This window comes from Oncorhynchus mykiss, chromosome 4 (genome assembly GCF_013265735.2).
Source record: "Oncorhynchus mykiss isolate Arlee chromosome 4, USDA_OmykA_1.1, whole genome shotgun sequence".
In the NCBI taxonomy this organism is placed as follows: Eukaryota; Metazoa; Chordata; class Actinopteri; order Salmoniformes; family Salmonidae; genus Oncorhynchus; species Oncorhynchus mykiss.
Window position 1 is genome coordinate 40470001 of NC_048568.1, and position 20759 is coordinate 40490759.

At 45.6% G+C, this 20759-nt stretch overlaps 1 protein-coding gene across 4 annotated transcripts; it reads right to left on the reverse strand.

Annotated features, from left to right (window-relative positions):
- Positions 1-14101: 14101 nt before the first annotated feature.
- Positions 14102-20234, reverse strand: LOC110522612 (vertnin). 4 transcript variants are annotated; one of them, XM_021601074.2, is made up of 6 exons: positions 19901-20234; positions 18630-18943; positions 17737-18353; positions 17398-17490; positions 16835-17173; positions 14102-16681 (listed from the first exon to the last, which is right to left on the reverse strand). In XM_021601074.2, exons 2-6 carry the CDS (start codon positions 18939-18941, stop codon positions 15826-15828), a joined length of 2217 nt encoding a protein of 738 aa, XP_021456749.2. In that variant the 5' UTR covers positions 18942-18943; positions 19901-20234; the 3' UTR covers positions 14102-15825. The 4 variants fall into 4 exon arrangements, with proteins under 4 accessions (XP_021456749.2, XP_021456750.2, XP_036832204.1 ...); XM_021601075.2 differs by having other exon boundaries at positions 18630-18946; XM_036976309.1 differs by lacking the exon at positions 19901-20234 and adding an exon at positions 19580-19725.
- Positions 20235-20759: the final 525 nt, after the last annotated feature.

Genomic DNA, 20759 nt, shown 5'->3' on the forward strand with positions numbered 1-20759 from the left:
AGGATGTAGTGAATAAGGATTTTAGGAGAAGTGAATAAGGATATAGTGAATAAGGATGTTAGGAGAAGTGAATAAGGATGTTAGGAGAAGTGGATAAGGATGTAGTGAATAAGGATGTTGTGAATAAGGATGTAGTGAATAAGGATGTAATGAATAAGGATGTAGCGAATAAGGATGTAGTGAATAAGGATGTTGTGAATAAGGATGTTGTGAATAAGGATGTTGTGAATAAGGATGTTAGGAGTAGTGGATAAGGATGTAGTGAATAAGGAAGCTAGGAGAAGTGAATAAGGATGTTAGGAGAAGTGGATAAGGATGTAGTGAATAAGGATGTAATGAATAAGGATGTAGTGAATAAGGATGTAGTGAATAAGGATGTTGTGAATAAGGATGTAATGAATAAGGATTTTAGAAGAAGTGAATAAGGATATAGTGAATAGGGATGTTAGGAGTAGTGAATAAGGATGTAGTGAATAAGGATGTAGTGAATAAGGATGTAGTGAATAAGGATGTAGTGAATAAGGATGTTGTGAATGAGGTTGTAGTGAATAAGGATGTTAGGAGTAGTGAATAAGGATGTAGTGAATAAGGATGTTAGGAGTAGTGAATAAGGATGTAGTGAATAAGAGTAGGAGTAGTGGATAAGGATGTTAGGAGTAGTGAATAAGGATGTCAGGAGTAGTGGATAAGGATGTTAGGAGTAGTGGATAAGGATGTTAGGAGAAGTGGATGAGGACAAGAGGAGAAATGGATAAAGATGTCCCTCTCACCATCTCTTTCTCCCCCCATCTCTTTCTCCCCCCCTCTCTCTCCCCATCTCTTTCTCCCCCCTCTCTCTCTCCCCCCTCTCTCTCTCTCCCCCCCTCTCTCTCTCCCCCTCTCTCTCTCTCCCCCTCTCTCTCCCCCCATCTCTTTCTTCCCCCTCTCTCTCTCTCCCGCTCTTAATCTCCAGCCTCTCTCTCCCCTCTTTCTCTCTCCCCATCTTACTCTCTTAATTTTCTCCCCCCCTCAATTTCTCATCTATTTGGTGTAAAACGAAACACCTAATTATCCATGCAGTTCATTTTTATTCAAATCAGAAACAAGCAATTAAATGTCTCCTCCCTCCACTGCAGCGACAGACTGAAACACACCAGCCCCTCCCTCCACTGCAGCGACAGACTGAAACAGACCAGCCTCCTCCCTCCAATACAGCAACAGACTGAAACACACCAGCCTCCTCCCTCCACTGCAGCGACAAACTGAAACACACCAGCTTCCTCCCTCCACTGCAGCGACAGACTGAAACACACCAGCCCCTCCCTCCACTACAGCAACAGACTGAAACACACCAGCCCCTCCCTCCACTACAGCAACAGACTGAAACACACCAGCCTCCTCCCTCCACTGCAGCGACAGACTGAAACACACCAGCCCCTCCCTCCACTACAGCAACAGACTGAAACACACCAGCCCCTCCCTCCACTACAGCAACAGACTGAAACACACCAGCCCCTCCCTCCACTGCAGCGACAGACTGAAACACACCAGCCTCCTCCCTCCACTGCAGCAACAGACTGAAACACACCAGCCCCTCCCTCCACTACAGCAACAGACTGAAACACACCAGCCTCGTCCCTCCACTGCAGCGACAGACTGAAACACACCAGCCCCTCCCTCCACTGCAGCAACAGACTGAAACACACCAGCCTCCTCCTTCCACTAGAGCAACAGACTGAAACACACCAGCCTCCTCCCTCCACTGCAGCGACAAACTGAAACACACCAGCCTCCTCCCTCCACTGCAGCGACAGACTGAAACACACCAGCCCCTCCCTCCACTGCAGCAACAGACTGAAACACACCAGCCTCCTCCCTCCACTACAGCGACAGACTGAAACACACCAGCCCCTCCCTCCACTGCAGCGACAGACTGAAACAGACCAGCCTCCTCCCTCCACTACAGCAACAGACTGAAACACACCAGCCTCCTCCCTCCACTGCAGCAACAGACTGAAACACACCAGCCTCCTCCCACCACTGCAGCGACAGACTGAAACACACCAGCCTCCTCCCTCCACTGCAGCGACAAACTGAAACACACCAGCCTCCTCCCGCCACTGCAGCGACAGACTGAAACACACCAGCCCCTCCCTCCACTACAGCAACAGACTGAAACACACCAGCCTCCTCCCTCCACTGCAGCGACAGACTGAAACACACCAGCCTCCTCCCTCCACTGCAGCGACAGACTGAAACACACCAGCCCCTCCCTCCACTGCAGCAACAGACTGAAACACACCAGCCTCCTCCCTCCACTGCAGCGACAGACTGAAACAGACCAGCCTCCTCCCTCCACTGCAGCGACAGACTGAAACACACCAGCCTCCTCCCGCCACTGCAGCGACAGACTGAAACACACCAGCCTCCTCCCTCCACTACAGCAACAGACTGAAACACACCAGCCTCCTCCCTCCACTGCAGCGACAGACTGAAACACACCAGCCTCCTCCCTCCACTACAGCGACAGACTGAAACACACCAGCCTCCTCCCTCCACTGCAGCGACAGACTGAAACAGACCAGCCTCCTCCCTCCACTGCAGCGACAAACTGAAACACACCAGCCTCCTCCCTCCACTGCAGCGACAGACTGAAACACACCAGCCCCTCCCTCCACTACAGCGACAGACTGAAACACACCAGCCTCCTCCCTCCACTGCAGCGACAGACTGAAACACACCAGCCTCCTCCCTCCACTGCAGCGACAGACTGAAACACACCAGCCCCTCCCTCCACTACAGCGACAGACTGAAACACACCAGCCTCCTCCCTCCACTGCAGCGACAGACTGAAACACACCAGCCTCCTCCCTCCACTGCAGCGACAGACTGAAACACACCAGCCCCTCCCTCCACTACAGCGACAGACTGAAACACACCAGCCTCCTCCCTCCACTGCAGCGACAGACTGAAACACACCAGCCTCCTCCCTCCACTGCAGCGACAAACTGAAACACACCAGCCTCCTCCCTCCACTGCAGCGACAGACTGAAACACACCAGCCCCTCCCTCCACTACAGCGACAGACTGAAACACACCAGCCTCCTCCCTCCACTGCAGCGACAGACTGAAACACACCAGCCTCCTCCCTCCACTGCAGCGACAGACTGAAACACACCAGCCCCTCCCTCCACTACAGCGACAGACTGAAACACACCAGCCTCCTCCCTCCACTGCAGCGACAGACTGAAACACACCAGCCTCCTCCCTCCACTGCAGCGACAGACTGGAACACACCAGCCTCCTCCCTCCACTACAGCAACAGACTGAAACACACCAGCCTCCTCCCTCCACTACAGCAACAGACTGAAACACACCAGCCTCCTCCCTCCACTGCAGCGACAGACTGAAACACACCAGCCTCCTCCCTCCACTGCAGCGACAAACTGAAACACACCAGCCTCCTCCCTCCACTGCAGCGACAGACTGAAACACACCAGCCTCCTCCCTCCACTGCAGCAACAGACTGAAACACACCAGCCCCTCCCTCCACTGCAGCGACAGACTGAAACACACCAGCCCCCTCCCTCCACTGCAGCAACAGACTAATAAACAAAGTAGAATAGTGTAACAGTATAACTTTAGTCCGTCCCCTCGCCCATACCCGGGCTCGAACCAGGGACCCTCTCTCCACACATCAACAACTGACACCCACGAAGCATCGTTACCCATTGCTCCACAAAAGCTGTGGCCCTTGCAGAGCAAGGGGAACTACTACTTCAAGGTCTCAGAGCAAGTGACGTCACCGATTGAAACGCTATTAGCGCGCACCACCGCTAACTAGCTAGCCAATTCACATCCATTACAATAGCATCTGTAATACAGTATTATACAGTACTGACACACATACAGTAATGACTCACAGTATTATACAGTAGTGGCACACACATACAGTAATGACTCACAGTATTATACAGTAGTGACACACACATACAGTAATGACTCACAGTATTATACAGTAGTGACACACACATACAGTAATGACTCACAGTATTATACAGTAGTGACACACACATACAGTAATGACTCACAGTATTATACAGTAGTGACACACACATACAGTATTATACAGTACGCATACACACATACAGTACTGAAACAGTATTATACAGTAGTGACACACACATACTGTCACGATCGTTGTACGAACTGGAAATATACTCAGACCAACGTGCAGCATGATTTGGGTTTTAAATAAAGGAAACTCACAAAAAACAATAAACAGCAAGTCCAAGCAGTGCTCACAGGCAACTACAACGAAACAAGACCCTACCCTACACCCCGACCTAACCAGAATAGAGAATAAAAAGGCTCCCTATGGTCAGGGTGTGACAGTACCCCCCCCCCCCCCCCCCCCCCAAAGGTGCAGACTCCGGCCGCAAAACCTGACTCTATAGGGGAGGGTCTGGCTGGGCATCTGCGTCAGTGGCGGCTCTGGTGCGGGACTTTGCCCCCGCTCAGACCACGGGTCCGGCCATAGAGCCGGGTAGAACTCAGTGCCCGGACTTGGCATCGGCGCCGAGGAAGACTCCGACCATGGAGCTGGGTTGTATGCCGCACCCGGACTGGGTACCGGCGTGGAAGAAGGCTTCGGCCATGGAGCTGAGTTGACCGTCGTGCCTGGACTGGGCACCGGCGCAGAGGAAGGCTCTGGCCATGGAGCTGGACTGGACGCCGTGCTCGGACTTGGCATCGTCTGTGGACCGTCTCGGGAGGTTCCGGGTTGTGGAACGTCATTGGAGGTTCCGGATTGTGAAACGTTGCCGGAAGCTCTGGACTTGGGACCATCACCGGAAGCTCTGGACTGGGGACTATCTCCGGAAGCTCTGGACTGGGGACTATCTCCGGAAGCTCTGGACTGGGGACTATCTCCGGAAGCTCTGGACTGGGGACTATCTCCGGAAGCTCTGGACTGGGGACTATCTCCTGAAGCTCTGGACTGGGGACTATCACCGGAAGCTCTGGACTGGGGACTATCACCGGAAGCTCTGGACTGGGGACTATCTCCGGATGCTCTGGACTGGGGACTATCTCCGGATGCTCTGGACTGGGGATCTTCGCAGGAAGCCTGGTGCGTGGGGCCGGCACTGGTGGTACCAGACTGGTGACACACACCTCAGGGCGAGCACGAGGAGCAGGCACAGGACGTACCGGAATGGGGAGGCACATTGGAGGACTGATGCATGGGGCAGGTACAGGTGGTACCAGACTGGTGACGCGCACTTCAGGGCGAGTGCGAAGAGCAGGCACAGGACGTACTGGACTGGGGACACGCACTTCAGGGCGAGTGCGGGGAGAAGGCACAGGACGTACTGGGCTGTGGAGGCGCACTGGAGACCTGGTGCATAGAGCTGGCACAGATGGTGGCGGAACAATGACACACTTCGACTCCCTGACGGTCTCTGGCTCATTCCTCATTCCTCCCAAAAAATGTTGGGCTGTCTTTTGGGCTTACTCTGTGGCCTCGAACCCCGGCGTCGTCGATGTCCTCCCTTCTCTCCCTGCATCTGCTTCCACGGAAGGCTTTCGTCCCCAGCCATAATTTCCTCCCAAGTCCAGGATGTCTTCTCCTCCTTTATCTCCTCCCAAGCCCAGGATACCTTCTCTTCCCGGGCACGCTGCTTGGTCCTGTTGTGATAGGATCTTCTGTCACGATCGTCGTACGAACTGTAAATATACTCGGACCAACGTGCAGCGTGATTTGGGTTCCACATGTTAATAAAATAAAGGAAACTCACGAATAACAAAAAACAGCAAACGAAACATGAAGTCCAAGCAGTGCTCACAGGCAACTACAACGAAACAAGATCCTACAAAAGCAAGTGGGGAAATGGCTGCCTAAATATGATCTACAATCAGAGACAACGATAAACAGCTGCCTCTGATTGGGAACTATACCAGACCAACATAGAAATAAATGCACTAGATCACCCACCCTAGTCACACCCCGACCTAACCAAAATAGAGAATAAAAAAGGCTCTCTATGGTCAGGGTGTGACACATACAGTATTATACAGTACTGACACACATTATTATACAGTACTGACACACACATACAGTATTATACAGTACGCATACACACATACAGTACTGAAACAGTATTATACAGTACTGACACATTATTATACAGTACTGAAACAGTATTATACAGTACTGACACACATTATTATACAGTACTGACACACACATACAGTACTGACAGTATTATACAGTACTAACACAGTATTATACAGTATTGACACACACACACACACACACACAGTACTATATAGTACTGACACACTGACACACACACAGTACTATATAGTACTGACACACACACAGTACTATATAGTACTGACTTACACACACAGTATTATACAGTACAGACACACACACAGTATTATACAGTACTGACACACACACAGTATTATACAGTACTGACACACAATACTATATAGTACTGACACACATTATTATACAGTACTGACACACACATACAGTATTATACAGTATGCATACACACATACAGTACTGAAACAGTATTATACAGTACTGACACACACATACAGTATTATACAGTACTGACACGCAGTATTATACAGTACTGACACAGTATTATATAGTACTGACACACACACACACAGTACTATATAGTACTGACACACACACACACAGTATTATACAGTACGCATACACACATACAGTACTGAAACAGTATTATACAGTACTGACACACACATACAGTACTGACAGTATTATACAGTACTAACACAGTATTATAGAGTACTGACACACACACGCACAGTACTATATAGTACTGACACACTGACACACACACAGTACTATATAGTACTGACACACACACACAGTACTATATAGTACTGACTTACACACACAGTATTATACAGTACAGACACACACACAGTATTATACAGTACTGACACACAATACTATACAGTACTGACACACATTATTATACAGTACTGACACACACATACAGTATTATACAGTACGCATACACACATACAGTACTGAAACAGTATTATACAGTACTGACACACACATACAGTATTATACAGTACTGACACGCAGTATTATACAGTACTGACACAGTATTATATAGTACTGACACACACACACACACACAGTACTATATAGTACTGACACACACACACACACACAGTATTATACAGTACTGACAGGATTATACAGTACTAACAAATCAAATCAAATGTATTTATATAGCCCTTCGTACATCAGCTGATATCTCAAAGTGCTGTACAGAAACCCAGCCTAAAACCCCAAACAGCAAGCAATGCAGGTGTAGAAGCACGGCTGACACACACACAGTATTTTACAGTACAGACACACGCAGTATTATACAGTACAGACACACTGACACACACAGTATTGTACAGTACAGACACACTGACATACACACAGTACTATGCAGTACAGACACACCCACTGATCCCACTGGATTAGGAAATAGCTGATACATAGGGAGGAGTGGATGGAAGGGGAGTGAGGGAGGGAGGGAGGGAGGGAGGGTGGATGGAGGGTGGGAGGGAGGGTGGATGGAGGGCAGACGGAGGGAGGGCAGATGGAGGGAGGGAGGGAGGGAGGGAGGGAGGATGGGTGCATGGGCACTACTAACTATTCTATTCCCTCATGCTCTATTGTTCTTTCCTGTGATATTGACTAAGATTCTGGATGATGTTTTATGGAGATTTCAAGCTATTTAGGAACACTAGGCTTCCACCCAAGCCAAAGGTACAACAAGAAACCACAAGCAATAGGATAATTGATTAATTGTCTAAATCAATGTGTGTGTGACCGAGCCGGGAGCTCACCTTTCCACACAGCCAGAGAGTTGAGTTCACCTTTCCACACAGCCAGAGAGTTGAGTTCACCTTCCTACACAGCCTCAACTCAACACAACTCTTCATCATTGTGGGATGAGGAGCATCACTACCCCCTAGTGGACAAACAATGCACATACAGTACCTCTTTGTCTCTAGTAAAATGTTGGTTGATGAGTGGACTGCTGTAGTATTGTATTTAGAGATAGTTAGTTTATGATGGTAGTTCTCATATGTTTTATTTGTTTACTGAGAAGCTAATTGGTATCCATGAAAACAGCTTTACCGCTCAGTCTGAGAGACACACAAACGTTTATGCATGCCACACACACACACACACACATTACTCTCTCTGTTATATGCTAATGCAGGAAGGCTCCAACTCCCACAGCCCCCAGCCAAACCAGATAAACAAAGTGCTGTAGTTTAAGTTTAGCACCTCAGACAGAGGGGGGGGGGGGGGGGGGGAACAGTGTGATTAGAAATGATTAGATTGGGGTACACAAGATGGGGGGGGGGGGGGGGGACTCCACATTTATGGTGACCAGAACAGGTTACACAAGATGGTGAAATTACCTAGCCTATCAGAGGGCAAGTTGGAGCCATTACCTATATGTCCTATACTGAAGTTTTGGAAAAGGAGTTTCTCCTGACCACGTGACCATATAAGGAAAACCATCTGTTCAAGGTGGACAGTACATGAAGTGTGTCGGCAGTGTGGTTTACTAGGTGTTGCAAGGTCAAGCAAAAAAGAGAGTCCTCCACTCCTCGATAGTCTCCTCCCAGCGAGGGAGTTCAAGTGTGTCCAGCTCTCTATCACAGGAAGACTTTGGTATTTGATTAGGATCCCCCAGTAGCTGTTGCAACAACAAAAAACAGCAGCTACTCTTCCTGGAGTCAAAACATGAAACATGATATAATACAGAACATTAATAGACAAGAACAGGACAGAACTACATCAAAACAATGTTTTAGATGAACGCGTAGCCTACATACCAATACATACACACACTATCTACAATGGCAAGAAACAAGTATGTGAACCTGTTTGATATTACCTGGATTTCTGCATATATTTCATCATCAAATTTGATCTGATCTTCATCTAAGTCACAATAATAGACTAACAGCAAGCTTAAACTATTAACACACAAATTGTATTTTTCTTGTCTTATATTGAATACATACATCATTTAAATATTCACAGTGTAGGTTGGGGAAAAGTATGTGAACCCCTAGGCTAATGACTTCTCCAAAAGCTAAATGGAGTCAGGAGTCAGCTAACCTGGAGTCCAATCAATGAGATGAGATTGGAGATGTTGGTCAGAGCTGCCCTGCCCTATAAAAAACACTCACAAAATGTGAGCTTGCTATTCACAAGAAGCATTGCCTGATGTGAACCAGGCCTCAGACAAGAGGTCTCAGAAGAACTAAAATTAAGAATTGTTGACTTGCATAAAGCTGGAAAGGGTTACAAAAGTATCTCTAAAAGCCTTGGATGTTCATCAGTCCACGGTAAGACAAATTGTCTATAAATGGAGAAAGTTCAGCACTGCTGCTACTCTCCCTAGGAGTGTCCGTCCTGCAAAGATGACTGCAAGAGCACAGCGCAGAATGCTCAATGAGGTTAAGAAGAATCCTAGAGTGTCAGCTAAAGACTTACAGAAATCTCTGGAACATGCTAACATCTCTGTTGAGTCTACGATACGTAAAACACTAAACAAGAATGTTCATGGGAGGACACCACGGAAAAAGCCACTGCTGTCCAAAAAAAAACATTGCTGCACGTCTGAAGTTTGCAAAAGTGCACCTGGATGTTCCACAGCGCTACTGGAACAACATTCTGTGGACAGATGAAACTACAGTTGAGTTGTTTGGAAGGAACACACAGCACTATGTGTGGAGAAAAAAAAAGGCACAGCACACCAATATTAAAACCCCATCACAACGGTAAAGTATGGTGGAGGGAGCATCATGTCCTGACTCAGAGCATCTGGACGGTTCTGACTTATGTCAGAATATGTGAACAACTACAAATAAGTAGGTGTGTGGCTAGACTGTAAACTCTCCTTCCAGACCCACATTAAACATCTCCAATCCAAAATTACATCTAGAATTGGCTTCCTATTGCACAACAAAGCATCCTTCACTCATGCTGCCAAACATACCCTTGTAAAACTGACTATCCTGCCAATCATCGACTTCAGCGATGTCATTTACAAAATAGCCTCCAATACTCTACTCAGCAAATTGGATGCAGTCTATCACAGTGCCATCTGTTTTGTTACCAAAGCCCCATATACTACCCACCACTGCGACTTGTATGCTCTCGTTGGCTGGCCCTCGCTACATATCTGTCACCAGATCATCTATAAGTCTTTGCTAGGTAAAGCCCTGCCTTATCTCAGCTCACTGGTCACCATAACAACACTCACCCGTAGTACGCGCTCCAGCAGGTATGTCTCACTGGTCACCATAACAACACTCACCCGTAGTACGCGCTCCAGCAGGTGTCTCACTGGTCACCATAACAACACTCACCCGTAGTACGCGCTCCAGCAGGTATGTCTCACTGGTCACCATAACAACACTCACCCGTACGTAGTACGCGCTCCAGCAGGTATGTCTCACTGGTCACCATAACACTCACCCGTAGTACGCGCTCCAGCAGGTATGTCTCACTGGTCACCATAACAACACTCACCCGTAGTACGCGCTCCAGCAGGTATGTCTCACTGGTCACCATAACAACACTCACCCGTAGTACGCGCTCCAGCAGGTATATCTCACTGGTCACCATAACAACACTCACCCGTAGTACGCGCTCCAGCAGGTATGTCTCACTGGTCACCATAACAACACTCACCCGTAGTACGCGCTCCAGCAGGTATGTCTCACTGGTCACCATAACAACACTCACCCGTAGTACGCGCTCCAGCAGGTATGTCTCACTGGTCACCATAACAACACTCACCCGTAGTATGCGCTCCAGCAGGTATGTCTCACTGGTCACCATAACAGCACTCACCCGTATTACGCGCTCCAGCAGGTGTGTCTCACTGGTCACCCCCAAAGATAACACCTATTTTGCCACCTTTCCTTCCAGCTCTCTGCTGCTAATGACTGGAACTAATTGCAAAAATAAATTGGAGACTTATATCTCACCCTCACTAACTTTAAGCATCAGCTGTCAGAGCAGCTTACCGATCGCTGCAGCTGTACACAGCCCATCTGTAAATAGCCCTTCCAACTACCTACCTCATCCCTATATTTGTTTTTGTCTTTCTGCTCTTTTTGCACACCAGTATTTCTACTTGCACATCTCTCACTCCAGTGTAAATTGCTAAATTGTAATTACTTCACCACCATTGGCCTATTTATTGCTTTACCTCATTTACACACACTGTATACATATTTTTCTATTGTGTTATTGACTGTACATTTGTTTATCCCATGTAACTCTGTTGTTTGTGTCGCACTGCTTTGCTTTATCTTGGCTAGGTCACAGTTGCAAATGAGAACTTGTTCTCAACTGGCCTACCCGGTTAAATAAAGGTGAAATAAAAATAATTAAAACATTTTTTTTAAGTGCAGCCTCAGGGCCTGGACAGTTTGCTATCATCGACAGAAAAATGAATACCCACGTTTATCAAGACATTTTGCAGGAGAATGTTAGGCCATCTGTCTGCCAATTGAAGCTCAAAGGAAGTTGGGTGATGCAACAGGACAACGACCCAAAACACAGATGTAAATCAACAACAAGAAAAATACTGGAGTGGACCAGAGTCCTGACCTCAAGCCGTTTGAGATGCTGTGGCATGACCTCAAGAGAGCGGTTCACACCAGACATCCCAAGAATATTGTGGAACTGAAACAGTTTTGTAAAGAGGAATGGTCCAAAATTCCCCCTGACCATTGTGCAGGTCTGATCCGCAACTACAGAAAACGTTTGGTTGAGGTTATTGCTGCCAAAGGAGGGTCAACCTGTTATTAAATCCAAAGGTTCACATACTTTTCCCAACCTGCACTGTGAATGTTTACACAGTGCGTTCAATAAAGACATGAAAACATAATTGTTTGTGTGTTATTATAAGCACACTGTCTATTGTTGTGACCTAGATGAAGATCAGATCTCATTTGATGATCCAATTTATGCAGAAATCCAGGTAAATCTAACGGGCTCACATACTTTTTCTCACCACTGTAGGCTAAAATCTGCCACACTGTCTTTGAATCAGCTGTTGTTTTCTCAGAGAAGGAACACATTTACAATTGGCTCATTCATCCGCCTCCTCTCCCCTGTAACTATTCCCCAGGTCGATGCTGCAAATGAGAACGTGTTCTCAGTCAACTTACCTGGTAAAATAACGGATAAATAAAAAAAAATAAAACATTTAAAAACCACACACTACTTATCCTTTTATCTATGAAAGGTCTTTCACAACTAGCTCGATTTCTTTTCATTATTTACACATTTCTTTGGGATTCCACCTATGTAAACGTAATTTGCCTTATGACGCATCAGTGGAGGAGGAGTTATTTCATGTCAAAGGTCAAAGGTAATGGAGGAGAGGACAGGAGGCAAAGCAAAACCAAAACTGGGATCCTTCCACAGCGGAAGCTCCACAAGATGGTGAAAGCTATCCTAGGGAACGACGGAGCTATTTCCACGCGAGTAGAAAATACTGTACAAGGCCAATCTGTTCAGATCAACAGAACACGAGGAGCCTTCGGATAGGCTGTAGGGTTCTCTGATGGCCCTCCTGATTGATACCCAATCTGGTCTCTCCCTCCCAAAAAGATTGTATAGGTTTCCCCTTCCTCCCCCACCATCTCTACCCAGGCCCCAGATCTTTCTCTCTGCACCTCTGGAACTCTCTCATCTACTTACACCTCTCTCCCCATGCATACAATTACTCCCCCACCCCTCCCCGCATACAATTACACCCCCCCAGACATTCCCTTCATTAGCACAAGTACAGTAGAGCAGACAGAAAGGAGACTAGGCAGAAAAGGAATGTCATCATCATCATGGTCAAAGATTGAGTTGTGCATTTCATGCACTGTAAATCCCTTTGGGGGTGGGGTGGGGGGGGGGGGGGGGGGTAAACAGAGTTGCTGAGTTTGGCTTTACTACCATCTCTCTCTTATGCGGTCAGACAATCTCGTCTGAACGTTAAGACAATTAAATAATAAACACTATGGTTGTGTTTTCAAACACTTGTTGGTCGGCTACCTGTAATACCACCGGAGCATTAGACAGTACAATAGAAACACTATGGTTGTGTACCTGTAATACGACCTATCTATTCCTACCTCCTCACGCCATTTGCACACACTGTATATAGACTTTTTCTATTGTGTTATTGACTGTACGTTTGTTTATTCCAGGTGTAACTCTGTTCTTGTTGTTTGTGTTGCACTGCTTTTGCTTTATCTTGGCCAGGTCCCAGTTGTAAATGAGAACTTGTTCTCAATTGGCCTACCTGGTTAAATAAAGGTGTTCTCAATTGGCCTACCTGGTTAAATAAAGGTGTTCTCAATTGGCCTACCTGGTTAAATAAAGGTGTTCTCAATTGGCCTACCTGGTTAAATAAAGGTGTTCTCAACTGGCCTACCTGGTTAAATAAAGGTGTTCTCAACTGGCCTACCTGGTTAAATAAAGGTGAAATAAATAAATAAAATTCAACTGGCCCACTGCCTTCAGCTTTGATAATGATAATAATATGACATGATATACACATTACATTCTGCCACTCAGAAATCATGAGATGGGTGAGAAATCTGTTGATTTTTTTGAGCACAGTTAAAAAAATAAGACATTTAGAAAATGAACAACCAAACTATGACTCATTGACATAGCAGTGGGAGAAAGCCATCGATTGAGAAAAGAACACCCTCCCCCCGTTGAAGCGATTGGTCAGACCACTGAGGTCGAAGCGGATTGGTCAATACAACTGATGTCGAAGCAGATTGGTCAATACCACTGATGTCGAAGAGAATTGGTCAATACCACTGTGATCACTGTATTTTGTGTCTGTTAAACTCAGCATGGTCGATGCCTCAGATTAGTCCATCATAGTCTCCTCAAGCTAGGGGGACAATGAACTACAACGGAATAAAATCACACTAAACTAAACTAAAGCAAGATAACCTGCTGCCAGGTATAAGAATGGAGCTAGAAGCTCCAGGAGTCATCCAATCAAGCACAAGCTGAGTTTGAGTTGGTGGTTTATTGATATTCTGCCTTGTAGCAACAAAAGAAAAAAAAAAGAAAAAATGGGCAAAACAATATATTTGCACTTTGTGAGTGAGAAAAATATGGTTGTTGTACACTCCACCAGACAAAAATAAATATGCAGAAATTGAAATATAAAAAATGTTTGGTTAAGTTTGACGGCAGTTATACACCAGTGTCTAAAATGTCAAAACTCAGATTTTTTTTTTTTTTTGAAAAAAAAGATATAACTGGACATTTAAAAAATAAAAAGGTAAAAGACAAAAACATAATTGATCAAAACTAACATACCATAGTTTAAGACTTCACATGTCAAGAAGATACTTCACAGTATAGTTACCAGATAAAAACATTGGCAGTTAAAAAATAAAAAGCCTGGTAAAATCAGCAAGAAAATAGAGATTCATAATGGAAATATAGTAGTAAGTGAGTCCAGAAGTGTTGAAAACCTTCATTAGTAAACAAATCAATCAAAATAAAACAAAAATGTCTGTAACCCTGTAACATATGCTGGAAAACCAATGAACCCTCTCATACTGTAAGTAGCATTGGGGTGGCAGGTTAAAGCATTGGACTAGTAACCGAAAGGTCGCTAGATCGAATCCCCGAGCGGACAAGGTAGAAATCTGTCATTCTGCCCCTTGAACAAGGCAGTGGGATGAACACTTCAATTGGTCAATTTTTTTGTGTGTGTGGGCGGAATCAAAACTCGGTGTTTGCAGAACATGCTTAGAAAAAAAAAAGTGGGAGTTAAACAATAAAGGAGAAACATGATTCCTGAAGCCTTTCCCGATAACTCAAGACTTCTTTCAACGCATCACATCTTAAACAAAATCTAATTTTAAAAAAAAAAGGTCAACCACTATGAATCTTCTAGAACAGATAGACATCAAATGGATTAACAAAAACAGCACACCTTGAAAACAATTAACTAACTAAAATGAGAACATGGAAATAAAGTGGTGTTGAACACAATACCGAGAGAGAAATTAAAACCAACATTACTGAGAGATGAAAACCCATCATAATGAGAGAGATGGGATTATAAAACCCACCATAATGAGAGAGATGGGATTATAAAACCCATCATAATGAGAGAGATGGGATTAAAACCAATCATACTGAGAGAGATGGGATTAAAACCAAGACTAGAGAGACAAGAGAAGCAGAAACAACTAGTCTCAAACAAAGAGCCATTTAAATAAAGCCCCACTGTCACCATCATGGTGACTTTCAACTGCCTTTTGCCTGGAGGCCAGCGGAACATTAGTGGAACAGTGTCTTTCCACACACATGCAAATATCCATGGGCTGAAGGTGATAGGTAAAGGAATGGAGGGAGGAGGGGAACAGACAAGGAGAGAAGGACAAATCAAGATTAAAGATGCATTTAGCTACAATTCCAATGCATTAGGCTTCACCCACGCGCTCTACCCAAACAAAGTGTGTGTTCAGTTGAAGAAAAAACAACATTTTTAAAGAGGGTGAGATGATACTGATGGCTCTGTTTGAGGAAGTGAAGGAGGGAGAAGGGATTGTTTAGGATTCTGAAGAGACAAGAGAGCATTTCAGTTTGTTACAGGGGCACCGTTCTGCTTAAAGCTAGTGTAACAGAGTGTATGAACACCATTGCACTCGGTGCCCTCGCTCTCAGCCATGCCCTCGCTCTCAGCCATGCCCTCGCTCTCAGTCATGCCCTCGCTCTCAGCCATGTACCAGTGGCACTCCGTGATGCAGGGCTCTCTTCCACATATAGTAGGTGGAACGGGGAGTCAGGGGGAAGAAGGACCTGAACTCTTTGAAGGTGGGGAAGGACTTCTCCTCGAAGCGTTTCTGGAGGAACATTTTGGCCTTGGCCTTGAAGTTAGCCAGGGCCACCAGATCCATCACAAACATCTGGTCGTCTGTTGTGGTGGTGGTGGTAGACATCTTGGTTGGGTTGGGGAGGGGCAAAGGGGACATGGGTAAAGGGAGGGGAGCATCGAACGTGGGTGTCACAAAAGTCATTGTGGAAGGGCCTCTCAGACCCTCTGTTGGATCCCCCCCTAAGAACAACACGTCCTGAGTCACGTCCTGAGTCAGACCCCTCGTCTTTATCTCACTCTCCGTCACGCCATTAACATTCTCCGTTACTGCGTTGTTGTTTTCCATAATATTCTCAGGCCTGTTCACCTCTAGAGACAGAGACGGATGGGTGCTTTTCTCCTTCCTGTTTTGACTCGGGCCATTGCGCCACATCCAATAGAAACAGAGTGACAGGGAGGGGTAGTTCACTTTGAACTTGGACATCGGCCATCTTGACATCCACACCTTCACCTTGGCTGCTTCTCTCAGCTTCTTCCTGTGTAGGAACACCAACCTGAACCCTTTGTGGTTGTTTCTACAGATCTTCATTCTGGGGTAGACAGCAGCAGAATGACCATGGCTCTCAGTACCCCCGATAGGGGACAGTCCACCAGTGGAACTACTCTTATCCACATCAGAGTTGTCTTCACTACTCCTAGCCTTGTAGCCTCTATTGAACAGCATGGCTTCCCTTCTCCAGTTGTAGTAAGTGGATCTGTATTCATTCAAATTAAACTTGTGTTAAATTGCATTTAAAATTGTAACACACTTTAGTAAAATCAATAAAATGAAGGAGATTAATAAAAGAACAAAATAAAATTATTGATTAAAGTCCATGCTATATAGCAGTTAAATCCTTGTCACTGACCTGGAGATGCCTGGGAAGCTCCTCTTGAAGATCCTGAAGGGGAACGAGGTGTTCATAGCGATGCAGTTCTGAAGAACTTTCTTGGCTTCCTGCATCAGCGCCAGGTTCTGGGCCCGTTCCCCGTCCACCTTATCAATGTTGTAGTTCAGGCCGAACATACCGGCCACGCTATCGTGGTGCTCTGGGTCTGGCTCTACCTCTTGGTCCTCCTCCTGCCTGGGCTTGGACTCTGGGGAGGACCAGGACTCTTGCTCCGTGCTGTCCCCTGGACTCACCTCGTCCGTGGAGAAACTACCGCCGGACGAAATCAGCTCGTGCTTCCAGGCATAGTAGGTGGACCTGGGAGAGAATTACATTGTTGTTGTTCCAAAAGGAAAGGTAATTCAGAGGCAACAGAACTATACAAGACAGCGGTAGCATAACTACAGCATTCTGGGCACAGAAAAGTCAAGTTAAAAATCTGGATATTTTATAACCATTTAAAAAGTTTTTTTTTTTTGTAAATACATCATGCCATGTGGTGGTCTCAACTGTATTGACAATGCCTTCAGTATCTTATTTACCGGGAGATCTCAGGGAAGAACTCTTTAAACTGGTGCAGAGGCATAAGTTTCCCTTCCAGATAACACGCCTGGACGAAGTGCTTGGCCTCGTACCTTCATAGAAAGAGATTGAATGAGCATTAAATCTGTCTATGTCAGCAGAAGGTTAAAACATACAGACCAAACAACACCACAATAAACACAGCACCACAAACACCAGAACAAAACACCACAACAAACTACCGCAACAAAACTCCACAACAAAACACAAGCCATTAAAGTGCGAATGACCCAGAGTGCCGTGACACTGTCATCACTATCTACGACTGATAAAGAGTATTGAGCTGTATAGAGGTGGACCTGGCAGCTGATTTCTTGCGGTGCTCCTGTGTCTGCCGTCTCCAGCGGTAGAAGGTACTCTTGGTGATGTTGTACTTGTCCTTCAGACTGGAGTAGGACAGGCGAGAGTCCTGCTTGAGAAGCTCCTGGGTCTTCAACAGAGGGGGGGCCCTCTTTTCTGTGTTAGGACTGGCCATCCGGAGGTCACTAGCCTGGACTAACGGTACAAAGACTATGGGTCTAAATCTGGAGCTGGTGGAGCCCACCTCTAGCTCTCCAGACCACATAATGTGCAAGATGATAGGATCCATGTCTTTGGGGTAGGACCTGGGTCTTATCAGGCGGTTGAAGTAGGGTCGTATCTTGAGGTTGTACATGGGGTAGACAGAATAGATGTTGCACTGGAGGACAGAGGAGAGGGCATAGAGGTGCCACATGTTGGCGTAGGAGCCAGAGAAGCAGGAGGCTTTGACATCAGCGTCAAATATAGCCTCGAGGACGGACAGGGGCAGGTTGAGCATTTCCTGAGACTCCTCGGCACACAAGCTGAACCTGGCTGCCTGCAGCATCACCTTAGAGTCGATCATACCACACAAGTAGTACCTCTTCCACAGCAGCATGTCGACCACAGTACGCACCTGGAGGCAATAGAGTACATGTTGTTTCGGTACTTGTCAAAATACAGATTAGGCTACAAACCAATATAGTAACTAATTATATATTTCTAAAATGTGTTGTCAGAATACAGTATTTTATATTTTGAAAACACAGAAAAATTACATTTTTTTTTAGCTCTGAGTTATCCACATTCAAAAGGACATAATTATAACCTTCATGCCTTGGAAATAAAAATCCACAGAAGCAAATAAAACACATATTTCATTCAAATGCCATGTGAAACACTTCCTGCTCACCTGTAGCTCCAGACTGAGACTAGTCGTCCCCACTAGCAGCATGCTGGCTGTATCAAACAACAGGTTCCCCTCTCCCTTACAGACCAGAGGTAGGAGGCCTCCGGGGGCGTCAGCAGGGAACAGGCTATGGGCCACGCCGTCGATGCCCGCCCAGCCGGGGAACTCCTGGCAAGGGGAGGAGGGCAGGGTGAAGGGGGTCAGTACCTGGTGGACCTCCAGAGCTACTCTGGTGAGGGCGTGCAGGCCGGAGCTCTCCGTAGCATCCTGAAGCTGTCCTAGAACTGACAGAACCACATCCTTCCTCTGAATCATACCTGCTGGGATACAGAGACAGAACAGAGATAGTTATATAGGAAGATGCACAAAAACCTTACAGAAAGATATTGTACAGAAACTGGACAGAAGCTTTCCAGTAAATTAATTCAATGTAGTATTGTCTCTCTTGTCATGATGTGCGTTTTGTCCTATATTTATATTTTTATTTTGAATCACAGCCCCTGTCCCCGCAGGAGGCCTTATGCCTTTTGGTAGGCCTTCATTGTAAATAAGAAAGTGTTCTTAACTGACGTGCACGTGCCTAGTTAAGGCAAAAATAAATAAAATGAATGAAAAATGTAATTCTGTTGTTGCATGAAACATTTTCAAGAGTAGACTTAACAAGACACCTGTTTACGGTTTTGATTGAATAGGCCTTGACATACATTTGACATACATACATTTATAACTGACTGCAAATGATTGAATTCTAGTGTCCCGATGAATGTGCAAACATTAGCTGCACATGTTCAAACGAACAAGAACTACACTGTTTAGTGAAGGCATATTTATATGGTCTGTGACAATGTTGTTTTAAAGCATTTAAAATATATATTAAATTCCCTATTAGAAAATGTAACCTGTGTAAAACACCCATTTAGCAGTCTCCACGGAGATAAAAGTCGCTTATTTACCGTGCTAAGTGAAGTGCAATAATTTCAGCCTAATGCAACGCACGAAGAAGACGTGTGGCACGCAGTACAAGAATACGTGTGCTGAACCGAGGAACTATTGGTCATTACAATTATAATTATTTAATTAAAAAAGGAAACAATCCCTACACTACTGATTCATGGTCATTAATAAACGCGTGCGCAAAATTGCACCAGCCAACTTTGCCTGAAAACAGGTTCGGACTATGCGCCAATTTTTTCTCCCGATTACATCTCTGCGGTACTTTATACACTGCAACAACAACAACAACAACAAAATAGTCATTCGGGCACATTCCTTACCTGAAATATTTAGTATAAATACTTTTCCAAGAGGACGTCACTCACTTCTGGAGTGGTAAAATGCACAGCATAGATTTTGAGCTTTCGTTCCAGTTTCCCCTCGGATAGTTAGTCCATTGTGTGCGCGTGTAACAATGTCATCTGCGTGCTTGCGCCAACTCAGCCAACCTAGGTCCACTCCAGATGGGACACTTTGGAGAGAAATTTGAGAGTGATTAGCCCAACCTCCCTTCAGGAAATTGTCAATTGCCTAATAGTTTTTTTTTTTTTTTAGCCTGTGGCTTCAGAAAACACCGCACTCCTTCCCTCGCTCAGGGCCACGGTCAATATCAACGTGAAGTGTTAACAAAAGCCGCGGTGTCAAAGGCTATCTGTAGAGGAACAGTTAGTTATATGGGTATATATCGGGTTGCTGACTACTTTAGGATTTTTACAACGTTGTTATGGGTTTGTTTTGTTTGGAGTGTTTGTGTTTTTTTGACCTAGTTAATTTACAAGTTTATTTAATTACCAAGTTCTAGGGCTTGTTTTACTCATATCATGCTTGTAGAATATTGAATAATTTACCTAGAACATGGATTATTTAACTTGAGTTTACAACAGCACATGTTGTGTTGTGTGGTGACCTGGCCTCCCGGTTTCTCCTTAGACAAGGCCTTCTTCATGGAAGTGCAGAAAAGTCCTCCAAATAACAGTGACCTCACTTTGTACTTTCTATAACTTGTGCATATTAACATTGATAGTCTGATGACCCATATCCAACCCCTCTCCCATTGTCACGTCAGACCAGTATCACTCTCAGAACCTGTACTGAACAGACTAGAGGCATTGTCCCATGTGGCTCAGTTGGTAGAGCATG